Below are 22756 nucleotides of genomic sequence, written 5' to 3'. Positions count from 1 at the left end.
CGCTTTGTGTGGATCCGGCGAACTGTCTGCTAGATATTTTTGGGGTCCATTTTGACCATGTCTTGACGTCCAGAACACCCGTATCCTTGGCTTTATCCAGTCTCGTTATAATCCCTGACCTTCTCCTGCCCTAACTGCACACTCCCTCAACGGGTATAGTTCACTTGTTCGCCGCTTCCTTCTCCACCCGTCACATTCAGCCTCTGCTCCCCGCTCCTCCCCCCTTACACCAACTCCCTCATACACTCTGGTGACTGTGGTTCCCTTCTCCCAGTCTGCTGGCGAGCGCTCCGTGGAGCGCATGGTGCATCCAGTGATCAACTGGAGTCCGGTCCACCCAGTACATTCACCATCAGTGATCTCTGGAGTCCGGTCCAGCCAGAACATTCACCACCAGTGATCTCTGGAGTCCGGTACACCCAGTACATTCACCACCAGTGATCTCTGGAGTCCGGTCCACCCAGTACATTCACCACCAGTGATCTCTGGAGTCCGGTCCACCCAGTACACACACCACCAGTGTCCCCTGGAGGCCAGTACAGTCACCACCAGTGACCTCCTGGAGTCCGGTACTTATCCCTCAGCCAGTCATGAGTGCTGGTGTCTAAGGTTGTCGCAACACCCCTAAACAAGACAGATACCGAAGCTATCATAGTATCTCGTGTATATTAGCAATAACAAAGAAAACGTTATCTTGCAGTACGATCTTTCTAAAAGTTAAGGAAAAGGTGCTTTTGATAAAAAAAAAAGGTTCCCGTTTATGAAAAGGTTTGCTGCATTGCATATTAAAAAAAAAAGCATCAATAAAACTTGATATCTGTGTTGCCCTTCCGAAGAAAAGATAGCTGGTTGAAAGTGAGTATTAGCAAGGTTTTATATGTATGAAAAATATTGTTTACTGTAAGTGTATGAGAACTTTGTACTGTATTTTAAACCCCCTGAAGTGGAGAATATCTTTGTTATATCTCCATGGGGCGTATATCTTTACTAGCAGTGTGCATGTTCACTACCAGTGGTATTATACATACATATGTGTATATATGTATGTATGTCACCACTAGCGGTATACATAATGAGATTATACCACTTAAATGTTGACAGACAGACAGGAGACCTATTTTCCACTGTGAACTGAGTGAAACGATGAGCGTCGTGTCCTCTTAAAAAATGAAAGTAAATTTATAAAAAAAAATACAATTATCAAATTGAGAGCATTGCACAATGCTGACCTACTGAGTATGTTTTTATCGCATGAGAGGCAGGTGTCAAAGGTCATATGCCGGTAGTTATCATACGTTATGGTCATGTGTTAGTAGTTATCCTGCCTCAAGGCCATGTGTCACTGGTTATCCTGCTTCAAAGGGCACGTATCAATGGTTATCTTGCTTCAGGGCCACATGGGCGTAAGAAAGGTCAGATATAAGCAACAAACGACTATTACACTCTCACTCACATTTGCTTCACTCTCACTTTCATTCATACCCTCAGTCTCGTGTATACAGTCTGCAACCATTCGTGAACTGAAGCCGTTTTAGTATACATGGACTGTAACCATTCATGTATACATGATGTGTGACCATTTAAAAGCTTGTCATCTTGCATAGGTGTTGCCACAGGCTTGACTTGCAAGCCTCGCTCCCCCCCGCCCCCCTACCGTACAAGGCCGACACATAACAGTGACGGGTTGTGAGGTCACCCACCTGCTGATTCACTGGGGCTTCGACACCCACCTGCTGATTCACTGGGGCTACGACACCCACCTGCTGATTCACTGGGGCTTCGACACCCACCTGCTAATTCACTGGGGCTTCGACACCCACCTGCTAATTCACTGGGGCTTCGACACCCACCTGCTAATTCACTGGGGCTTCGACACCCACCTGCTAATTCACTGGGGCTTCGACACCCACCTGCTAATTCACTGGGGCTTCGACACCCACCTGCTAATTCACTGGGGCTTCGACACCCACCTGCTAATTCACTGGGGCTTCGACACCCACCTGCTAATTCACTGGGGCTTCGACACCCACCTGCTAATTCACTGGGGCTTCGACACCCACCTGCTAATTCACTGGGGCTTTGACACCCACCTGCTGATTCATTGAGGCTTCGACACCCACCTGCTGATTCACTGGGGCTTCGACACCCACCTGCTGATTCACTGGGGCTTCGACACCCACCTGCTGATTCACTGGGGCTTCGACACCCACCTGCTGATTCACTGGGGCTTCGACACCCACCTGCTGATTCACTGGGGCTTCGACATCCACCTGCTGGTTTACTGAGGCTTCGACACCCACCTGCTGATTCACTGAGGCTTCGACACCATCAAAAGACTTTTCAAACCGTACACAAAGGTATAGCACTGACGTGAGGATGAGTTGGTATAATGTCACTAACCTAAACAGATCTTTGACTAGGAGGCCAGTAACCTTTACAAATTGTTGCCTAGTAGTACAACTAACCTTTAGCGATTAATGTCGAGCTTCTAACTCACCAACCACAGACCCCCTCACAGGTCCTCATAGGCGCTCATAGGCCCCTCACAGACCCCCTCACAGGTCCTCATAGGCGCTCATAGGCCCCTCACAGACCCCCTCACAGGTCCTCATAGGCGCTCATAGGGCCCTCACAGACCCCCTCACAGGTCCTCATAGGCCCTCACAGACCCCCTCACAGACATGAAATATATATCAGCTAAGAAAACGGCTCTGGCAGAGAGGTCCGTAAGTGAATCCTTGATGACCATTTCAACTATCATTTGCCGCTTAAACCACCAGTCTCATATTCATATGAGTCCTGTAGCACAGTGGTCTACGTGCTCGGGTTACACCCGAGGGACACGAGTTCAGTTCCGAGCAGGACACAAACGGTTGGGCACGCTTCCTTTCACCTGATGCCCCTGTTCATCTATCAGTAAATAGGTACTCAAGTCTTGTGGGTTGCATCCCGGGGAAGGTTTGTACTTGGTCAAGGGGGTTGTGGTTTCCTATCTTTTGTCTCAGTCCTTCTTTTCCAACGACTTTCTCACCTGTGGACCCCCTTACAACGACTTTCTCACCTGTGAACCCCCTTAAAACGACTTTCTCACCTGTGGACCCCCTTACAACGACTTTCTCACCTGTGGACCCCCTTAAAACGACTTTCTCACCTGTGGACCCCCTTACAACGACTTTCTCATATGTGGACCCCCTTACAACGACTTTCTCACCTGTGGACACCCTTAAAACGACTTTCTCACCTGTGGACCCCCCTTACAACCACGGGCTCACCTGTGGACCCCCTTACAACGACTTTCTCACCTGTGGACCCCCTTACAACCACGGGCTCACCTGTGGACCCCTTACAACCACGGGCTCACCTGTGTACAACCACCATGCTCGCTTTTTCACTATTTTAAGTCATCGAGTTTTTGTATTCAATTAAAGGTGTTCATTTTAATTTAAAGCAAATATTTTTTTGCATGAACCGTTTCTCACGCAATTGAGCAAGCGGCTACCGGTGTGTGACTTAGACATTTTTGTTAATAAAAGGTCAAGCATTCTCAAGCGAACTGTGCTTTATTTGTATATAATTAATGTGATCCAGGGGCCAGATTCACGAAGCAGTTACGCAAGCACTTACGAACCTGGGGCCAGATTCACGAAGCAGTTACGCAAGCACTTACGAACCTGGGGCCAGATTCACGAAGCAGTTACGCAAGCACTTACGAACCTGGGGCCAGATTCACGAAGCAGTTACGCAAGCACTTACGAACCTGGGGCCAGATTCACGAAGCAGTTACGCAAGCACTTACGAACCTGGGGCCAGATTCACGAAGCAGTTACGCAAGCACTTACGAACCTGGGGCCAGATTCACGAAGCAGTTACGCAAGCACTTACGAACCTGGGGCCAGATTCACGAAGCAGTTACGCAAGCACTTACGAACGTGTACATCTTTCCTCAATCTTTGACGGCTTTGGTTACATTTATTAAACAGTTTACAAGCATGATAACTTCCCATTCAAGTGTTGTTATTGTTATAAACAGCCTCCTGGTGCTTCGGAGCTCATTAACTGTTTAATAATTGTAAACAAAGCCACCAAAGATTGAGAAAAAATGTACAGGTTCGTAAGTGCTTGCGTAAGCGCTTTCGTGAATCTGACCCCAGAGGCTTACCGAGCCGCTGCTGTTATCAGCTTCAGTTTTTTATCGTGGCTTTGATTTCCAGTGTTAATCGACCGGTAATTATTCACCATTTTACTGTTGCTTGTGAATCATTGGGAGAACCGGACGCCGGACAAGGCAGACACCTCCTGCAGCTTGCTCCTCCAGGACCAGTTTTTATCCTGTTTTGTGTGTGTGGTGTGTGTGTACCGCTGCTCGCGTGTTGCCATAACACCCGCCGGACCGGCCTCCCTGCCCGCGGGGGTGCAAGCATACCCGCTGGACCGGCTTCCCTGCCCGCGAGGGTGCAAGGATACCCGCTGGACCGGCTTCCCTGCCCGCGGGGGTGCAAGCATACCCGCTGGACCGGCTTCCCTGCCCGCGGGGGTGCAAGGATACCCGCTGGAGCAGCCTTACTGCCCGCTGGGTACCCGCGGGGGTGCAAACAATACCCGCTGGAGCAGCCTTACTGCCCACTGGGTACCCGCGGGGTCAGAACAAAGAGGACAGAACATGGATAGCAAAAGTCACCTACAATCCTACACGATGGGCCAAAGGTGTGAGGCGCCACACACAGGAGACAACGTTAACAGCGGACTTGTGGCAAGCGATAATGCCAACACAAACGGTGCAACACTTGCCAAAGTTTAAAGTTCACGAGACAAATGACACAAGAGATCTCATTGTGGTTGAAGTGACGCAGCAAGTGTTATTTTTCTTAACTACCATTACGAGTCGAATAGACTGGGTTCGTCTAGTCACCCTAGACGAACACTTAGAACACCTTGTTGACACTTAGTCTCAACAAGGACTATAATGTGACACTTGTCATCTCCACCGCTGGGCCAGTTAACTCATAATCAATCTGGCCGTAAAGTTACGACAAACTGTTTTACATTACAACAAAGTTTGGACCCCAAACTGGCTTTAGAAACAATATATTTAATTTGCTTTAATTCCACACTTAAGGCGATAGTTGTTGCGATATTTTGCCAAAGTCAAGGACGCAATATTTGTTGATCATTATGACATAGTTCTGATATGCTATCAAATTCGAAGATTGGAATGCTAATACATACATTTTATTTCACAAAGATGATATAGTATATCTAGGGGTTGGGTGGGGATGAGTGATACTCAGCAACGCTCCCTTACAACCACGAGTGAGGGAGGTACACTCCCTCCCTCACTCACTCACCAGACTCTCCAACACTCCCACCCACACAACTCACCAACAATCCCTTCGCCACCAGGACTCCTCCACCACCCACAATCACTCCCTCATTCACCAGATACGCCAACACCAACCTTGAAGGTCAGAAGAAAACACACACACACACACATATATATATATATATATATATATATATATATATATATATATATATATATATATATATATATATATATATATGTATGTATATATATATATATATATATATATATATATATATATATGTATATATATATATATGTATGTATATATATATATATATATATATATATATATATATGTATATATATATATATGTATGTATATATATATATATATATATATATATATATATATATATATATATATATGTATATATATATATATATATATATATATATATATATATATATATATATATATATATATGTCGTACCTAGTAGCCAGAACACACTTGTCAGCCTACTATGCATGGCCAAATTTGCCTAATAGGCCAAGTTTTCATGAATTAATTGTTTTTCGACTACCTAACCTACCTAACCTAACCTAACCTAACTTTTTCGGCTACCTAACCTAACCTAACCTATAAAGATAGGTTAGGTTAGGTTAGGTAGGGTTGGTTAGGTTCGGTCATATATCTACGTTAATTTTAACTCCAATAAAAAAAATTGACCTCATACATTATGAAATGGGTAGCTTTATCATTTCATAAGAAAAAAAATAGAGAAAATATATTAATTAAGGAAAACTTGGCTTATTAGGCAAATTTGGTCTTGCATAGTAGGCTGAGAAGTGCGTTCTGGCTACTAGGTACGACATATACATATATATATATATATATATATATATATATATATATATATATATATATATATATATATATATATATATATATATATATATATATATGTATATATATATATATATGTATGTATATATATATATATATATATATATATATATATATATATATGTATATATATATATATGTATGTATATATATATATATATATATATATATATATATATATATATATATATATATATATATATACATACATATATATATATATACATATATATATATATATATATATATATATATATATATATATATATATATATATATATATATATATATATATATATACGCTGGTAACTGAATTATCAAGTCAGCTGTAGAAAGTAAACAAACTAATCTCCACAGCGAGTCTTACAGAAGCTGGCGGTCGAGCCTGCAAGCACGTCTAGGTGAGAACATCTAGACGAGTACTCACACATACCTTCATAAACAGCTGTCAACCTTCGACAACCAGGCTTTTCCTCCTCTGCTGATGTAATGAACTCTTCAAATAACCAGATTTTGGCATTTTAACGAGTCAATTTATGGTTTGGGGTTGTTTGATGAGTATTAAAGCAATTGGTCGCGAGCATGGTTGGAGCCCCACGGCAATAGTTCAACCCGTTCTCGCACTTTCGTATAGTCAATATTGACTTATTAAATACGTGCATATGTGACATACTAATTTATTGTGAATATTTTAGTTTACCTTGAAAAGCTTCATAGAAAACACCGACCTTACCTAACCTTCTTAGTATGTTAAGATAAGCATCTTATTGCTTCGTAATTACAATTATTACTTAACCTATTATAGGTATAGGTTAAGTAATAATTGTAATTACGTAATTACAATAAGCATCTTATTGCTTCGTAATTACAATTATTACTTAACCTATTATAGGTATAGGTTAAGTAATAATTGTAATTACGTAATTACAATAAGCATCTTATTGCTTCGTAATTACAATTATTACTTAACCTATTATAGGTATAGGTTAAGTAATAATTATAATTACGAAGCAATAAGATGCTTATCTAAACATACTAAGAAGGTTAGGTAAGGTCGGTGTTTTCTATCAAGCTTTTCAAGGTAAACTAAAATATTCACAATAAAGTACTATGTCACATATGCACTTATTTAATAAGTCAATATTGACTGTAAGAAAGTGCGAGAACGGGTTGAATAGTTAGTCTCAATAATGAGTTGTGAGAATAGTGGTGGTGATGAGTGATAGTGGTGGTGATAATGGTGGTAGTGAGAGTTGTAGTGGTGGTCAGCGTGTTGGTTAAGACCCCCCCCCCCACGAGCACTACGCTCCAGGAAGATTGATTGATTGATGAAGATTAAGCCATCCAAAAGGTGGCACGGGCATGAATAGCCCGTAAGTGGTGGCCCTTTTGAGCCATTACTCACGTGAAGCGCACTAACATACCAGTATCATTAGCTGATACTGGAGATCTGTGGAGGTGCGACTGCACCCTGCGTGACGGGAGATGTCTCTCTCCAGGAATTGATTGATTGATGAAGATTAAGCCACCCAAGAGGTGGCACGGGCATGAATAGCCCGTAAGTGGTGGCCCTTTTGAGTCATTACCAGTATCAAGAGCTGATACTGGAGATCTGTGGAGGTGCGACTGCACCCTGCGTGACGGGAGATGTCTCTCTCCAGGAAACATTACCTTCCCTCATACATGACCACTATAATGAGCACCTCACTGTACTCACACTCACCATTCAGCGCTCCCAAGGCAGCGCATGAGACAATGCCGCGCCAAAAAGCGCACGCACAACGCTCGAAAGCTTCACGCACGTGGAAAGTCGGGATTTCACTTTTTTTTTAATATTTTTGTTTTTCACCCGAAATTAAATACCGGTTAAATGCTCCCACTTTCACCAGATGAGTCAAGGTGCGCTGAACGTGCGTCACGTGAGTCAAGGTGCGCTGAACGTGCGTCACGTGAGTCAAGGTGCGCTGAACGTGCGTCACGTGAGTCAAGTGGAACCCAAACTACGGTGAACTACGGTGAGCCAAGAAGACGGTGGGAGCCGGAAACTGTGCCTACTGTGTGAGACAGGAGGCCAGCTAGATTCCCTCGGGTCAGGTTACCTTGAGATGATTTCAGGGCTTAGCGTCCCCGCGGCCCGGTCCTCGACTAGGCCTCCATTTTTGTTACACATCCCCCATTAAGCAGCCCGTAGCAGCTATCTAACTCCCAGGTACATATTTACTGCTAGGTGAACAGGAACATCACGGTGAAAGAAACTCTGCCCATTTGTTTCTGCCTCCGCTGGGGATCGAACCCCGAACCTTATGACTACGAATCCCGAGCGCTGTCCACTGAGCCGTCAGGCCCCTAGACCAAAGAATGACCATCCCCAGGATGCAATCCAAAACATTTTACCTCACTCCTGGGATCCTATTTACATCAAGGTGAACAAAGGCATCAGTGGAAGGAAACATGCCCAAACGTCTCCGCCCTGCGCAGGAATCGAACTCGAGACCTTTTGTATGTATTAAAGATGGTAAACAAGAGTGATGAACTGGAAGCGGAGGTGGTGGAAGCCACCTCAAGACACAGCTTCTAAAACGATGTGATTAATACTGCATAAGGTACCAAACATCAAAGGAAGGAATTATCAGGGGTAAAGCGCCAAGCCACCACGACTATATATCACTGGGAACGGGGATTAGGATATACACGGGAGACATTTCCCGTCACGCAGGGTGCAGTCGCACCTCCACAGATCCCCAGTATCAGCTCTTGATACTGGTAATGGCTCAAAAGGGCCACCACTTACGAGCTATTCATGCCCGTGCTATCTTTTGGGTGGCTTAATCTTCATCAATCAATCAGGATAAGGATATGGGATGGGACGGAAGGGAAGGAAGGGTGGCCAACCCTCTTGGATGGTCGGGGAAAGCATCAGAGACCGCCGGGTAAAATGTAGTTTATAACTATAAGATAGCACTCGATACTTGTTTAATATTACACACATTTGTAATCATATAAAGTATTGTGGTTCCCTACTAAGCCTGCGTGTCCACAACAGATGGTGGTGATGATAGTTGTGATGGTGGTGCTGCTGGCTGCGGGGAGGACGACGGCTGCTGCAGTGGGAGCCACCACTGCTTCTGCTGCTGCTGTGGAGGAGGCGACGATGGTTGCTCCTGCAGTGGAGGAGGCGACGATGGCTGCTGCTACTGCAGTGGAGGAGGCGACGATGGCTGCTGCTACTGCAGTGGAGGAGGCGACGATGGCTGCTCCTGCAGTGGAGGAGGCGACGACGGTTCCTACTGCAGTGGAGGCGACGACTACAGCTGCTGCAGTGGAGCTGACGACGGTTTCTGCTGCAATGGAGGCGACTGTTCCTACTGCAGTGGAGGCGGCGACTACAGCTGCTGCCTTGGAGGTGACGACGGTTCCTACTGTAGTGGAGGCGGCGACGGTTTCTGCTGCAGTGGAGGCGGCGACGACGGTTCCTACTGTAGTGGAGGCGGCGACGGTTCCTACTGTAGTGGAGGCGACGACTGTTCCTACTGTAGTGGAGGCGACGACTGTTCCTACTGTAGTGGAGGCTTCGACGGTTTCTGCTGTAGTGGAGGCGGCGACGACGCTTCCTACTGTAGTGGAGGCGACGACTGTTCCTACTGTAGTGGAGGCGACGACTGTTCCTACTGTAGTGGAGGCGGCGACGGTTTCTGCTGCAGTGGAGGCGGCGACGACGCTTCCTACTGTAGTGGAGGCGACGACTGTTCCTACTGCAGTGGAAGCGACGACTACAGCTGCTGCGGTGGAGGCGACGACAGGTGCTGCAGTGAAGGTGACAACGTCTCCTGCAGTGGAAGCGGCGGTGGTGAAAAGGACAAGGACGGCGTCGAGGGCGACAATTGGTAAGACGGTGGACCAGAAGGAGGATTCGACGCTGCTGGAGGTGGGCGCCTGTCCCAACGTCACCTCAGTGAGAGACCTCGACCAGCACCAGGTAGGGAATAAGAACAAGCGTCCTTGGGGGAAGGGAAGGGAAGGGAAGGGAAGGGAAGGGAAGGGAAGGGAAGGGAAGGGAAGGGAAGGGAAGGGAAGGGCGAAGGACAGAACAAGATAGGGGGGAAGAATGAGAGACGATGAAATAACATAACAGAAAGGCAGGAACACAGTAACTTTTTGTACCAACGTATGACATTATAATTATTATAATAACACTGTCAGACATGGTTTTAATTAACTGGGATTAGTCTGACTGTTGCCATTCAGCTTGGCAGTGACATCAGTGGCACCTGGCACTCAAGGTGCACCTTGCAAGAACACAAGTGCTCTCCTGATGCTACAACACGTGCTATCGTGAGCACGTGTTGGTTCTTGAATCTCCATCACACCCGATTTCTTATTTTAGTTCACAAAACCTCTTTTTTATATATATAAACGTTTTCATTAGCGTCCATCAGTCGCTGGTAGTCGTAGATCACGTCATATCTATGCGGAAAAGGTTCAACACATCCTCTATATATTGTGCAAAGGTTCCCCACCCATCTACGTACCGAGCAAAGGCCCCAGCATCTGCTATTTTGTTTACCATAACGGCATATTGCCCACATTCAAAAAAGAAACTTGATTTATCATGAATGGAAGTGTTTTAATTTTCAAGTCACTATGAAAATGCGTTCTTTGGATAATTACCTTAAAACTAACAGGGTTCGGAATAAAATATAGGAAAAAATCAATAAGATATTCACCCCACCAATGATAATGATGAATAATTTTTTTTTTTTTTTTTGTGTGTGTGTGTTGAGATATATACAAGAGTTGTTACATTCTTGTAGAGCCACTAGTACGCGTAGCGTTTCGGGCAGGTCCCTGGAATACGATCCCCGCCGCGAAGAATCGTTGTTACAACCAAGTACACATTTTACTGTTGAGTTAAACAGAGGCTACAGTTAAGGATTTGCGCCCAGTAAATCCTCCCCGGCCAGGATACGAACCCATGACAAAGCGCTCGCGAAACGCCAGGCGAGTGTCTTACCACTACACCACGATCAACATAAATACTCCCTATTAAAGGTCTCCCTATTAAGGAGTAACCACGTGTTACAAATATACACACACACGGGGTCACAGCTAGCAGACTCTAAAACCTGAGTCGGAATAAAATTATCATAGTGACGTCACACACTTTATATATACCATATATATAACAGTGGGAGTATACTACAGAGCAGGCATCTCCCGTCACGCAGGGTGCAGTCGCACCTCCACAGATCTCCAGTATCAGCTCTTGATACTGGTAATGGCTCAAAAGGGCCACCACTTACGGGCTATTCATGCCCGTGCCACCTTTTGACTGGCTTAATCTTCATCAATCAATCAATCTACTACAGAGCAGACACAACAACAGCAGAGGAAGTTAATCCTCTGCATAATGGGATTAATGCGGCAGCGAAAACTCAACTCCTCATAATGAGAAACTTTAACCACGAGACAATAGATTGCGTGAATTTAATTTCATGAGTTTAAGGAGAACAATTTTCACATCTTTATCATACAGCATGTGACAGCCTACTCAGGGTAACAGTATTCTAGGTCTTGTGTCAACATAAGAGGGCAAGATCGATCAAGATGCAGACGAAGAGTCACAATAACGTGGCTGAAATATGTTGACCAAACCACACACTAGAAAGTGAAGGGACGACGACGACGTTTCGGTCCGTCCTGGACCATTCTCAAGTCGACGACTTGAGAATGGTCCAGGACGGACCGAAACGTCGTCGTCCTTTCACTTTTTAGTGAGTGATTTGGTCAACAAAGATCGATCAAATACATGTAAGGGAAGAGCTCGCCCCTTCGTGTGAACACAATATTCTAAGATGGATTACAATTACAGAAACCCTTGTAAAAGTCCAGGAAGATGACTTTCTAGACTACCCTTGAGGAGACTATAAAGGAATAAGAGAGGAACTGCAAAACACCTGGAGCGAGTTAATAGCAGATCAAAACATGGAAGCATCATGGAATTTTTTTTAAATGTCATTACTGAACTTGTACAAAAATATGTACCAAGACATAGACAGTTAAAAACAACTCTTAATAATTACAATACAATACAATACAATTTTATTTAGGTAAGGTACATACATACAATAAATATTTACAAGGATTGTTTGACTTATAGGTAGAGCTAGTACATACAATGCCTAAAGCCACTATTACGCAAAGCGTTTCGGGCAATTAAGCGCAACCTCTAAAGAAGGTATCAATTCACAAAGAACAAAGTAACTAATGAGTTATACAAGAGGGCTTTAAATTCGGTCACCCCAGGAAATCAGATCAGCGAAATGAAACTACGGAAAAAAAAAAATTTGCTCAAAATATAAAGATCCAGTCTTGAGAAAATCAGTAAAAGCCATGATGAGGATTCGAACCTGCACACTGAGGTAATCCCAAGCACACGCCTTAAACCATTTAATCATCACATACACAAAAAAGAAATGAACCCTGGGAGTTAATTGAATCCGCTAGGCGTCCTGAGGCTTACACTAAACTCCTATACCACAGCCATAGTGCATGGGGGCAAAGGGTGTGAAACCCCTGACTTGACTTAAGCGGAGGCCTCAGCACCCCTCGAGGATTCAGTTGTATCCCAGGTTTCACTGCTTTTGAGCATGTCGTGGTTAAGTGGTTCAAGGCGTGTAGAGGTTCTAATCCTCCTCGTGGCTTTTATTGCTTGAAATTAATAATAAAAAAAAAATGCTTTTCTCGTTGATACATCACACTAACATGATTACTTTGTGCAAAGATCGTCATTATATGTCTATATATAAGATGTAAAACAAAAAAGACTCGGCAGAACCCATAAAAAGATGAGACCGACCAAGTTATATGACTGATGATAAAAGGGCAGCCAACACTGAATAGATACTTTACATCAGTGTTCACACTAGAGACATCAGACATCCCAATACCCACACAAGTGTTTGGGACAGGTGAAGAGAACGAGGTGAGGGATATTCCCAGATAGCAATATAATCTAGAACAACACTTAACAAACTAAAAGATTTAAACCAAAGTCGAAAGAGGCAGATGAATGATGTCTAGCACCGAAACTTATTTTCAGAAAATCTCTGAATTAAGAGATAATTCTCCTAGATTGGAGATATGCAAATGTCACCCCTTTTGAAAAAATAAGCAGAGGTCAGTCATGCAATCAGTCTGACCTCGCATATCTGCAGCCTCATCAGAGAATCTTGAGAGAGGGAACTATTCACCATCTCATCGTGTAAAAACTAGTAAAAACTCTACTAGTAAAAACAACGCAACATGGTGTTGTTAAAATTAAATCCTACCTTATTAACCTGCTCACATTTAAACATCACAATGTTAGCAGACTAATCAGACAAAGGACTTCCGGTAGATGTAGCACAGATAGGCTCGCTAAATTTATGATAAGGTACCACATGAAAGACTGGCGATTAAACTACAAACACATGGAATAAATAGTAGAAGAGTACAATGGATAAGACAAAGAAAGCAAAGAGTCGTCCTAAATGGAAATGAATCTGACTGGAGAAATGTGTTAAGTCGTGTACCTCAAAGTTCCATTTCGGGCTAATCCTTTTTGTCAAATACATCAATGACATAGATGAGAACATTACAAACCACCTCATGAAATTTGCAGATGTATATACACACATTTCTCAGAAATTAGCTTATTTTATAGTGCATTAAGACGAAAAAAAGAGATCGCGTATAGCATCAAAAGAAATTGACGCTATGCTTATCTTGTTCATGAAAAAGAAGTACTCACTGAATGAGGACGAGGTTCACAACAAACAAACTGTCTCTGCAACCCATCCTCCGAATTGACAGTACGATTTAATACTAAGTGTAATAAGTACACTTTCTTACTGTCATAAACAGTGCATAATTGCACTTATGGGGCTGTTACATTTGCCCAACTCCCTCCCCCGATTTAATTCTCCTCGTTTTCTGTTAAGACAGTCAGAATTTTAGGATGAAGTTTTCAACTTCAGTAATAATAAAAATATGCAGATTGGATATGGCTAATGCTACGAACCATTTACAAGCCTGTTCGCTATTTATATATTTGCTTTATTGGCTGCAGTTGATTTTACGACATTTAACATGTGTAATACATACGATACAGTTTTAGTGAACCTAAATTTATGGTTACATTTGACGACTGACCATATCAGAAAATGTGCAGCAGTTTGTCACGAATTATTTGACAATTATATGAGCAATGAATGCTTATCAACCCGAAATATTGTGGATATCATGGATACAAGTAACAAAATTTGTACACAGCTGCACAATTTAGATACCGTCCAAATGAAGTGAAAGTGAGAGGTTTCAGGTCAAGTTCTCTCCTATGGAAGTCTGCCGTAATCTAAAATACCCATTCTAACCTATCATACCCAAACCTAGGCTTGATTTAAGCTAACAAAATAATCATCACATCCAGATATAGCCTAATCTAATCTAGCCTTAAATAATTAATGCTAACATAACCTAACCATATGTAAGTGCTTCATGCCGCTCAGGAGAGAAAACTATCTTGGGAAACGTCCAACGTTTTTTTGGTATAATTTAAGACGTTTTTAATTATGAATCATGCAAATAAAAATCGTGGATGAGCTATGCAGCACTGTTTAAGATTTCAACTTAAGATTCAACAGAGCAGAAGACGTTGTTAAACACATATGGCAAAATCTTACTGAAGCGACCATACGAGTCATAAATACTCATACTCCGCCCAAGTCAAACAGAAACAAGCAACACTTAGTGGGCCAGCCAGAGGCTTAGGGCCCGCGCAGGAATATCCCTGCCAAAAATAAAGCGCTGTGCTCTTCTGATACGGGTCCAGGGAGTGCTGTTCCACTTGAATACGCTAACAGATTACCACTGTCCTGGTTTTATAATGCTCATTATTCAGCATGTCTACATGCTTTAGGTGCGGTAAGAGTAAATAAGTCATTATCTTACTTGCTTTTACCGAACCTAAGGCATGTAGACATGGCCTTAGGATCGGTAAGAGTAAGTTAGATAATCAAGTTAATGACTCAGATAATTCTCAAGTTACTCCGGAAAATGTAGTCCTTTTTTTACATTATTTAACAAATATACAACAAATTAAACCTCAAAGTGCGATATTTCAGTCAAATTCTGTGAATTACTTTGAAGTGTGCGACGAGCTTACATAATATATAATAACTTATATGTAACTCAGAATACCTAGTGGTCTAACCTAACGCGTCCACAACGCTTAGGAAACCATTTCAAAATAGTATGAGAAAGTTGTGAAAGGAGGTGACTTGAGCAGATAAATTTTGTGCTAAAGAGCAACCTGGCATTACATATTCTGCAAGCATTGCTCAGACAACCATATATTACATGTATGTAATCCCAAATGAGCACTTAATGCTATTAGACCTAAGTGAATAAGTAAAACTTATAAGTAAATGAAAAAAATGAAATATAAGTAACACAGAAATCACAATAACCTGATGCATCAATGAACAAATCCACAAGGGCCGTGACGAGGATTCGAACCTGCGTCCGAGATCATTATAGAACTTCGGTTTCAACTCTTTTGACCATGTCGTAGCTCAGTCGATTAAGGCAGCGTCTGGGATGATCTGGGACGTAGGTTCGAATCCTCGTCACGGCCCTTGTGGATTTGTAAATACAAGTAAATTTGAGAAGTAAAACTTACTTGTGATATGAGCTATTCTTATCTGCCAGATGTTGATATTCGTAGACTTGACTGATGATTGTTCTTGATTTAAGGGCCACAAGGGCGGTGGGATGTGCCTTGTTATCTTGCAAGATAACATGCAAGGTCTTGCGACTATGTACACGTCTCTTGCCGGAAAATTTCTGCACCTTATGGCGGATTATGAAAAGATGGCGCCAAGGCGGGAGTCTTATATAGCACCATTAATGTTCCAAGATGTTCAAAAGGCGCTCTACACTGAGGATAATATGAGAACAAGAGCGTATAAGGCGAGCTATCAAAGGTATCTGATTCACTAAGGAGTCTTATGGCAGTACACTTAGATGCTGGTGAGCCTCTTGAGTGCCACTGTGAGGCGAGTGCCGGCACTCCACACTAGAGAACCAACTGGAAGACACTCCTTGAGACGCCAGAATAACTCCTTGAGACGCCAGAGTAACTCCTTGAGACCGCCAGAGTAACTCCTTGAGACGCCAGAGTAACTCTTTGAGACGCCAGAGTAACTCCTTGAGACGCCAGAGTAACTCCTTGAGACGCCAGAGTAACTCTTTGAGACGCCAGAGTAACTCCTTGAGACGCCAGAGTAACTCCTTGAGACGCCAGAGTAACTCTTTGAGACGCCAGAGTAACTCCTTGAGACGCCAGAGTAACTCTTTGAGACGCCAGAGTAACTCCTTGAGACGCCAGAGTAACTCCTTGAGACGCCAGAGTAACTCTTTGAGACGCCAGAGTAACTCCTTGAGACGCCAGAGTAACTCCAGACCGCCAGGATGGTGATGGCCTTCTCAAACTCTAGCTTAACCGGATAGATACGGCACAATAGCTTCTACTGACCTCTGGCAGAGCAGGAGCAAGCCGCCCACCACGCCCACAGGACACACTGGCCGCCCACCACGCCCAAAAGTCACACCAGCCGCCCACCACGCCCACGAGGACACACTGGCGCCCAACTCCCGCCCGAGCCGGCGACAGACACCATTTTCCCGCTCAAAATTCCAATCAGGAAACGGAAAATTTTTACAAACTTCTCTAAGACCTCAGGCGATACGTGGCAAGATGATGTATGCATCTAAGGCCGTTAAAGAGCAATTTATAGCAGTAGTATAGATAAAATAGTCATTTATCCCGGTGGTTGCAAAGTGAAGTTAGAGGCAATATTGAATCTGTTGATTGTTGCCACCAACGGAGCCTCATTTATTGTTCCCCTATACATCCTTTGCAGTATAAAATAAAGCTTCTTGCAATATAACTGCTATGTATGACAATATATTACACACTGGATGCAGTCATTTTAGCAATGGTTTATGTAATTTTTTGTATTAGATATTGTAGATTTATGTTAGGCTATACAGCTTTTATACTTTCATGTCAAATTTTTATTTGTCTCCTAAAGGCGAAATATAAATAATTCAACTATTTTAAATGCTTTATAATTAAAATAAATTATTTCCCATTTCATACAACATAAAATATAGTTCAAAATAGTTTAATTTACACAGTACGAAATCTATGTAATGTTCTAGTTTGTCCCCCTATCGTTGCCCACAGTTTCGTAAATTTAGATCACTATCCAGATACATATAGCCATTATGAGGGGTTTACAGACTAGGTCAATAGGTAGCTATAGGTTCACCTTATATCTCTCGGAATGGTTCGTTATACATGGGATGAGAATAGTCTGCACTAACAATCTTATGTAGACTGCCTTAATAACCACGTTTGGTGGATGAAATAATAACAAAGCTCTAGATATTTTATGTAATTCGGTCTAAAATTGTTCACGGCTGAGAATGAGCATGTTCAGAGGCTCAGTGATATTCGTTACTAATCATGAGTAACCACATATCCCAATTCAGTTTTAAGATTCAACGTCACATTGCCAGGTAGTTCTACTAATATCAGTACATATTTATAATTCTCAGGTCTACACATACATCAAACTCTTAATACTTACTTGGAGGGTTCTGAGAGTTCTACTCCCCGAACCCGGCCTCGATTTATGATAACTTGGTCCAACAGGCTGTTGCTTGGAGCGGCCTGCAGGCCCACATATCCACTACAGCCTGGTTGGTCCGGCACTTCTTGCAAGAACTTATCTAAGTACCTCCAAGTACCTAAGTAATCTTAAGTACTTATAGTGCTTCCTTCCCTTGAGTTTCAGTGATAGTTCCTATGTCTGACCCAAATTCTTTCAGTAGTGTGTTTTAACTGATAAAAAATTTAACAAAGCCCAGGTATCGTAATGTATATCATGATAGGTACTACCTATGATAAATATGCATATAATAAACTATACATATCATATATATATATAGCATGTCAATTATATGTATAGTTCATAAAATGGTATTTAAAATGATGTTATATTATTCATAGTATCTATTTACCAAGTTTAGTTATCAAATGCTAGAAAAGCTGAGTTACACAAGTTGCCTCTCCTATATCTATAGCTTTAGTGTAGCTAACTTAGTATGTGTAGAACTTAGTCAAGTGTTTAATCTTATACTAGAAATCTGTGCACATCTATTGTTTAGGGAAAACCATCTAGCACTGGCTGTAGTCGAGAGACCTAGACTAAAGGGTTAATACGAAGTAAAATGGTGGGCTTAAAATGGCTTCACTTCTACCTTCAGCTGTTTGAACACGATGTTTATTTTTTAAATTGTTGCTGGATATATATTACCCAGTACAGTAACTTAAGAAGCCAGGCAGCTTTAAGCACTATAACACATTAATATTCTGGTTTCTAGACATTGTATCATTAATTCTAAATGACAGTATGAGAGCATATTGGAGTACTTAGTACAGTAATACTAATTGACATGCTTTAATAATCTTATGCGCAAAAAGACAACATTTTCATGTAACACAGAATACCATTTGTATGTATCCTTTCTTGCTATATACTAGTACCAGATTCTGGTCCTCGCTCTGGTCAGCGACAGGCTCTGAGGGGTTGTAACCAGTTGATATACAGCTGGCATTCCAGGGAGTAAAAATTCATGTTTCATAGGTCATAATTCAATATTACAGGTTTGAACTCGCTAAGCTTATCACAATACAGGTTTCCACACACCCATACTCCTAGAGACTGCCCATTTGGTCAGCAGCAAACAGCTCCTACCAGAACAGTATCATCTGGACCCAACAGTGTGCCTCTGGGTTCTGCTGCTACTGGGTAAGCTCGACAAGCCATGCGATTGTGTCCCTTGTATGTCTGGTTAAATATTAATGTCTGTTACAGCTGGAGGGTCGGTGGTACCATGTCACTCGCTTTCCAACCCGTGACGAGCCCTTCGTTGCCTGCACCCGCTCCACTTATACATACACCGGTAAGTCGAAAATCCCACTTTAAATCTAACATTTTACTTTAACATTAGTTTCTACAACCCACTTTAAAAGAAGAAAGTTTTGTATTAGCGACTTTGCAATAATGTTCCACTGTAAATAATATAGTAATGACCTACCTTGTTTCTCTGGCACTATGGTTACTGCAGGTGTAATGAAGGATCTTGAGGCTTAAACATTAATGGGTGATGCTGTTTCTTCATATTTACACGGCTTTGCCAGTTACAGCACTTAAGGCACACATTTAAAATTATATTTAGCCATGGTGCAAAAAGATTTGTTTCTAAAAACCAATTGCTGTACTAATTTACCAAAATACATTTAAATACCTATATATAATTGTCATCTATTTCACATTATCACTAATTCCATAGAACCAAAAATAATTGTATCAGGACCTGAAACTAAACAGTACCAGCCTTCATATTGACTAAAATACAGTATGTATTAGTTTTAATTCTTTAACATTGTTAATACTGTACAGTATCTAAATCTCAGTTCTCATTACCGTATCTCAAATGATTATGCTAGCTTAATTATAAAGCTTGCTAAAATTACTGTGGTTATTACTGGCTTTGTTATAATGCTGGGCTTAACTGTAACATCACTTTATTCACAAATAATTGATATCTATCCACTTTACTTACATCAAAGTATATGTATAAACCAAAATTTCAGCCAAACCCACTGTACCTTGTTATAAATTAATTAATAAATAAAACTTTACAAACATCATTGTTCATTACACAGAGATCACACTAACATGATGCATCAAATGAACAAATGGATTTGTTCCCTTGTGGATTTGTTCATTGTTCATCACTTAATGTGCCGCTCTGCTTCAGATGGATACTTGGAAGTGGTGACAGAGGGACAAAACGCGGACGGTACCAGTGTCACGAAGTCGGGTGTCCTTGCCCAGCTGTCAGAGTCGCCTTCAGGAGCGTTCCAGCTTGATATTGATGGAAGTATGTACTCGTATATTTTTTTGTAAACATGCAAATAATTATCAAAAGAAAGCACAAAGCTGGGAAGGCTATGTAGCACTTGTGAACATGTAAATGATCAGCAAGAAATGTGTTTGACGAAAAGGGGTAGGATGTAGAAAATAGGAAGTTGCATAAGATGGGCGAAAAAAAATGCAAATACAGTACTATTGATGGGGTAAAAAATGCAGAATGGACTGAAGTCAAGATAAAATTGACAGGTGTCACTCTCTGGACTATGCAAAAGGTTGGCAAGAATACAAAATTGTTGCTTCATATATTTCAAAGAGGATGATCCTGGCAAGATGTAGATAAAAAACTGAGTTTATTAATTAAGATAATCAGATTGCAAGGCATGCCCCTCTATTAAACCAACTTTAATTCAGACTTTTTTGTTCACAGATGGTAAAAATTTGAACAATGATATTTTATATTTTTTCCCATAAAAGCTGAAAAATCACACCAATGGGATGTTCCTGAAAGTGCCTTACATTAGAGATAGGACTTACCTCCTGCATCAAGTAGGTACCCACGAGTTAGACAATTGTTGCGAGTTCCATTGTGTGGAAAGTCAGAAAATGGCTTAAGTGGACCTCCATAAGCCAATAAAACTTCCTGTCAACAACATCAGGAAGCAAGGTCAGTATGACCTTGTGCACACTTTTTTATTATTATTATTATTATTTTCTACCACAGACGTGGCCACACATTTACAATGCTAATCAGCATATACAGTATACATTTTCTTCTATCCTCCATGGACAGGGTGAAAGATTTGTCAAACATACAGTTCAGAGATTTATTGAACAACCACAGAAGGTGATCGTAGTGTACACGAGTGATATAGCTTAGTACACAAGCCAGATACATTTTGTATATATTTTTCCCTGCAACATTTGCCGGTTGTGTCCCAGTTTTGAGAAAAGTACGATACATCTTTTCTGCCCTCTATTCAGAGAAGAGGTATTGCTCCCCAGGCTCCGAAGTTTTCAAGTTCATACAAGACATGTGGGCCTCTGTATGAATGTACATTCATGCATGCATTAGGTATATCTAATGGCCAGAGTTTGTACTACTAGGCCTGGTAAGAAAAAAAAGAGTTTCCAGAGGGATTTTGCATGGATTCAAATATTTATTTAGAAATTAGTTCAATTTTAATATCAACAAACCATATATAGTGACTAACAAATTTAACTTTGATACACTTGATAAGGTGCCATGGTATAATAAAAATATTTCAGTCAATTTCCTATTACACAACTTGATAATGGTCCAGAACAGACTGAAAATCAGTAATACTTTATATTCAGGTTTGAGAGTCTAGTGTCTAATTATCAGCCATGTTATTGTGACTTCTTGTCTGCATATTTCAGTCCACTTATTTTAGTATCAAATTTAACATATTTATGCAACTTACATTAAAACTAAAATATTTAGTACTACATATTTTGTTTGAAAAATTAAGTTATTAGGCAGCTCTGTCTATTGGGCACAACAAATTACTGTACTGTATACATACTGTATATGGTTGGATACCACTTTGTATAATACTCTTGCTCCTTTTTTTGTACCATACATAATTATGCTATCATTGTGTTCTGATATCTGGCTATCTCTTCCTCTCTCTCTCTCTCACTTACACGTTCCTGCTGCTAGTGCCTCCCCTGAGTGTGTGGGTGGTGCACACCGACTACACAAACGTTGCGTGCCTCTACTCATGTTCAGAATTTCCTGGACTGCGAGCAGAATGGGCATGGGTGGTGGCTCGCTCGCCCCGCCCGCCACCTAAGCTGGTTGCTGGATGCAGGGCAAGACTCCGAAAACTCAAGATCAACGCTGCGAAGTTTAAACGAATACCTCAGGGTGCCAAATGTCGGTCCAATTAATACCTTACTTGGTACTCTGAAGCTCTCAACGCAGGAACCAGTCATGATTATCACTCTTTCCTCAGATGTGTAATATGTGCCTAAACTGCTACATATGCCATTCCTTAAACAGTACAGTATTCAAAACATGCTGTAAATTCTCTAAAGTTACATTCAAAAAGTACATTTTCTTTTAAGCTTATATTAATTATGACTGGTTCCATCTATTACACTAATATAAGAGTCAAATTACTGTACATTTTAAATAAACCTGTGTCACCAATTTTGTATTCATGTCCTTTTCTTTAAAGAAACTTATTAAAAATATTGTTGCATTCTTCAATTGATAACCAACAAATGATTTTAAATTTACCTTCCTTGCAGGTTTTCATACTTACACTGAAGGGCTAGAACTTCCGTTTTTTGTACACTGAAAACTCTAACCTTCAACTCTACTATCCCTTCATATTCCCTCTACTTCTTGCATTCCTGCCCATTGAATTTTTTTTTCAGTTTCTCTTCTTGCCCTGTGTCATTTCCTACTCTTAACCCCCACTCCAGCCCTCTACTCTTATCTCCCCCTCAACCCCCTTCAAAGTAGCTTCTCA

General features: G+C 41.6%; 2 protein-coding genes across 3 annotated transcripts; one reads left to right on the top strand and one right to left on the bottom strand.

Annotated features, from left to right (window-relative positions):
- The first annotated feature begins 250 nt into the window (after positions 1 to 250).
- LOC123746548 (chondroitin proteoglycan 1) lies at positions 251 to 22431 on the top strand. 2 transcript variants are annotated; one of them, XM_045728129.2, is made up of 6 exons: positions 251 to 855; positions 9254 to 9355; positions 9386 to 10186; positions 19194 to 19281; positions 20143 to 20265; positions 21940 to 22431. In XM_045728129.2, the coding sequence occupies exons 2-6, from the start codon at positions 9254 to 9256 to the stop codon at positions 22167 to 22169; spliced, it is 1344 nt and encodes a 447-aa protein (XP_045584085.1). In that variant the 5' UTR covers positions 251 to 855; the 3' UTR covers positions 22170 to 22431. The 2 variants fall into 2 exon arrangements, with proteins under 2 accessions (XP_045584085.1, XP_045584084.1); XM_045728128.2 differs by having other exon boundaries at positions 9254 to 10186.
- Positions 1693 to 3378, bottom strand: LOC123746479 (spore coat protein SP96-like). The gene is made up of 2 exons (XM_045728004.1): positions 3362 to 3378; positions 1693 to 2317 (listed from the first exon to the last, which is right to left on the bottom strand). Exons 1-2 carry the CDS (start codon positions 3376 to 3378, stop codon positions 1693 to 1695), a joined length of 642 nt encoding a protein of 213 aa, XP_045583960.1.
- Positions 22432 to 22756: the final 325 nt, after the last annotated feature.

The sequence above is a fragment of the Procambarus clarkii genome, chromosome 90, assembly GCF_040958095.1.
Source record: "Procambarus clarkii isolate CNS0578487 chromosome 90, FALCON_Pclarkii_2.0, whole genome shotgun sequence".
In the NCBI taxonomy this organism is placed as follows: Eukaryota; Metazoa; Arthropoda; class Malacostraca; order Decapoda; family Cambaridae; genus Procambarus; species Procambarus clarkii.
The sequence above is the reverse complement of the archived record's forward strand: the minus strand, read 5'-3'. Positions and strand labels throughout refer to the sequence as shown.

Bases quoted from the DNA above. Each gene is read 5' to 3' on its own strand.
- LOC123746548 (XM_045728128.2), top strand. From the start codon at position 9,254: ATGGTGGTGATGATAGTTGTGATGGTGGTGCTGCTGGCTGCGGGGAGG. The intron at 10,187-19,193 runs GTAGGGAATAAG...TGTCTGTTACAG, and splicing joins GAGACCTCGACCAGCACCAG to CTGGAGGGTCGGTGGTACCA. The intron at 20,266-21,939 runs GTATGTACTCGT...TCCTGCTGCTAG, and splicing joins CCAGCTTGATATTGATGGAA to TGCCTCCCCTGAGTGTGTGG.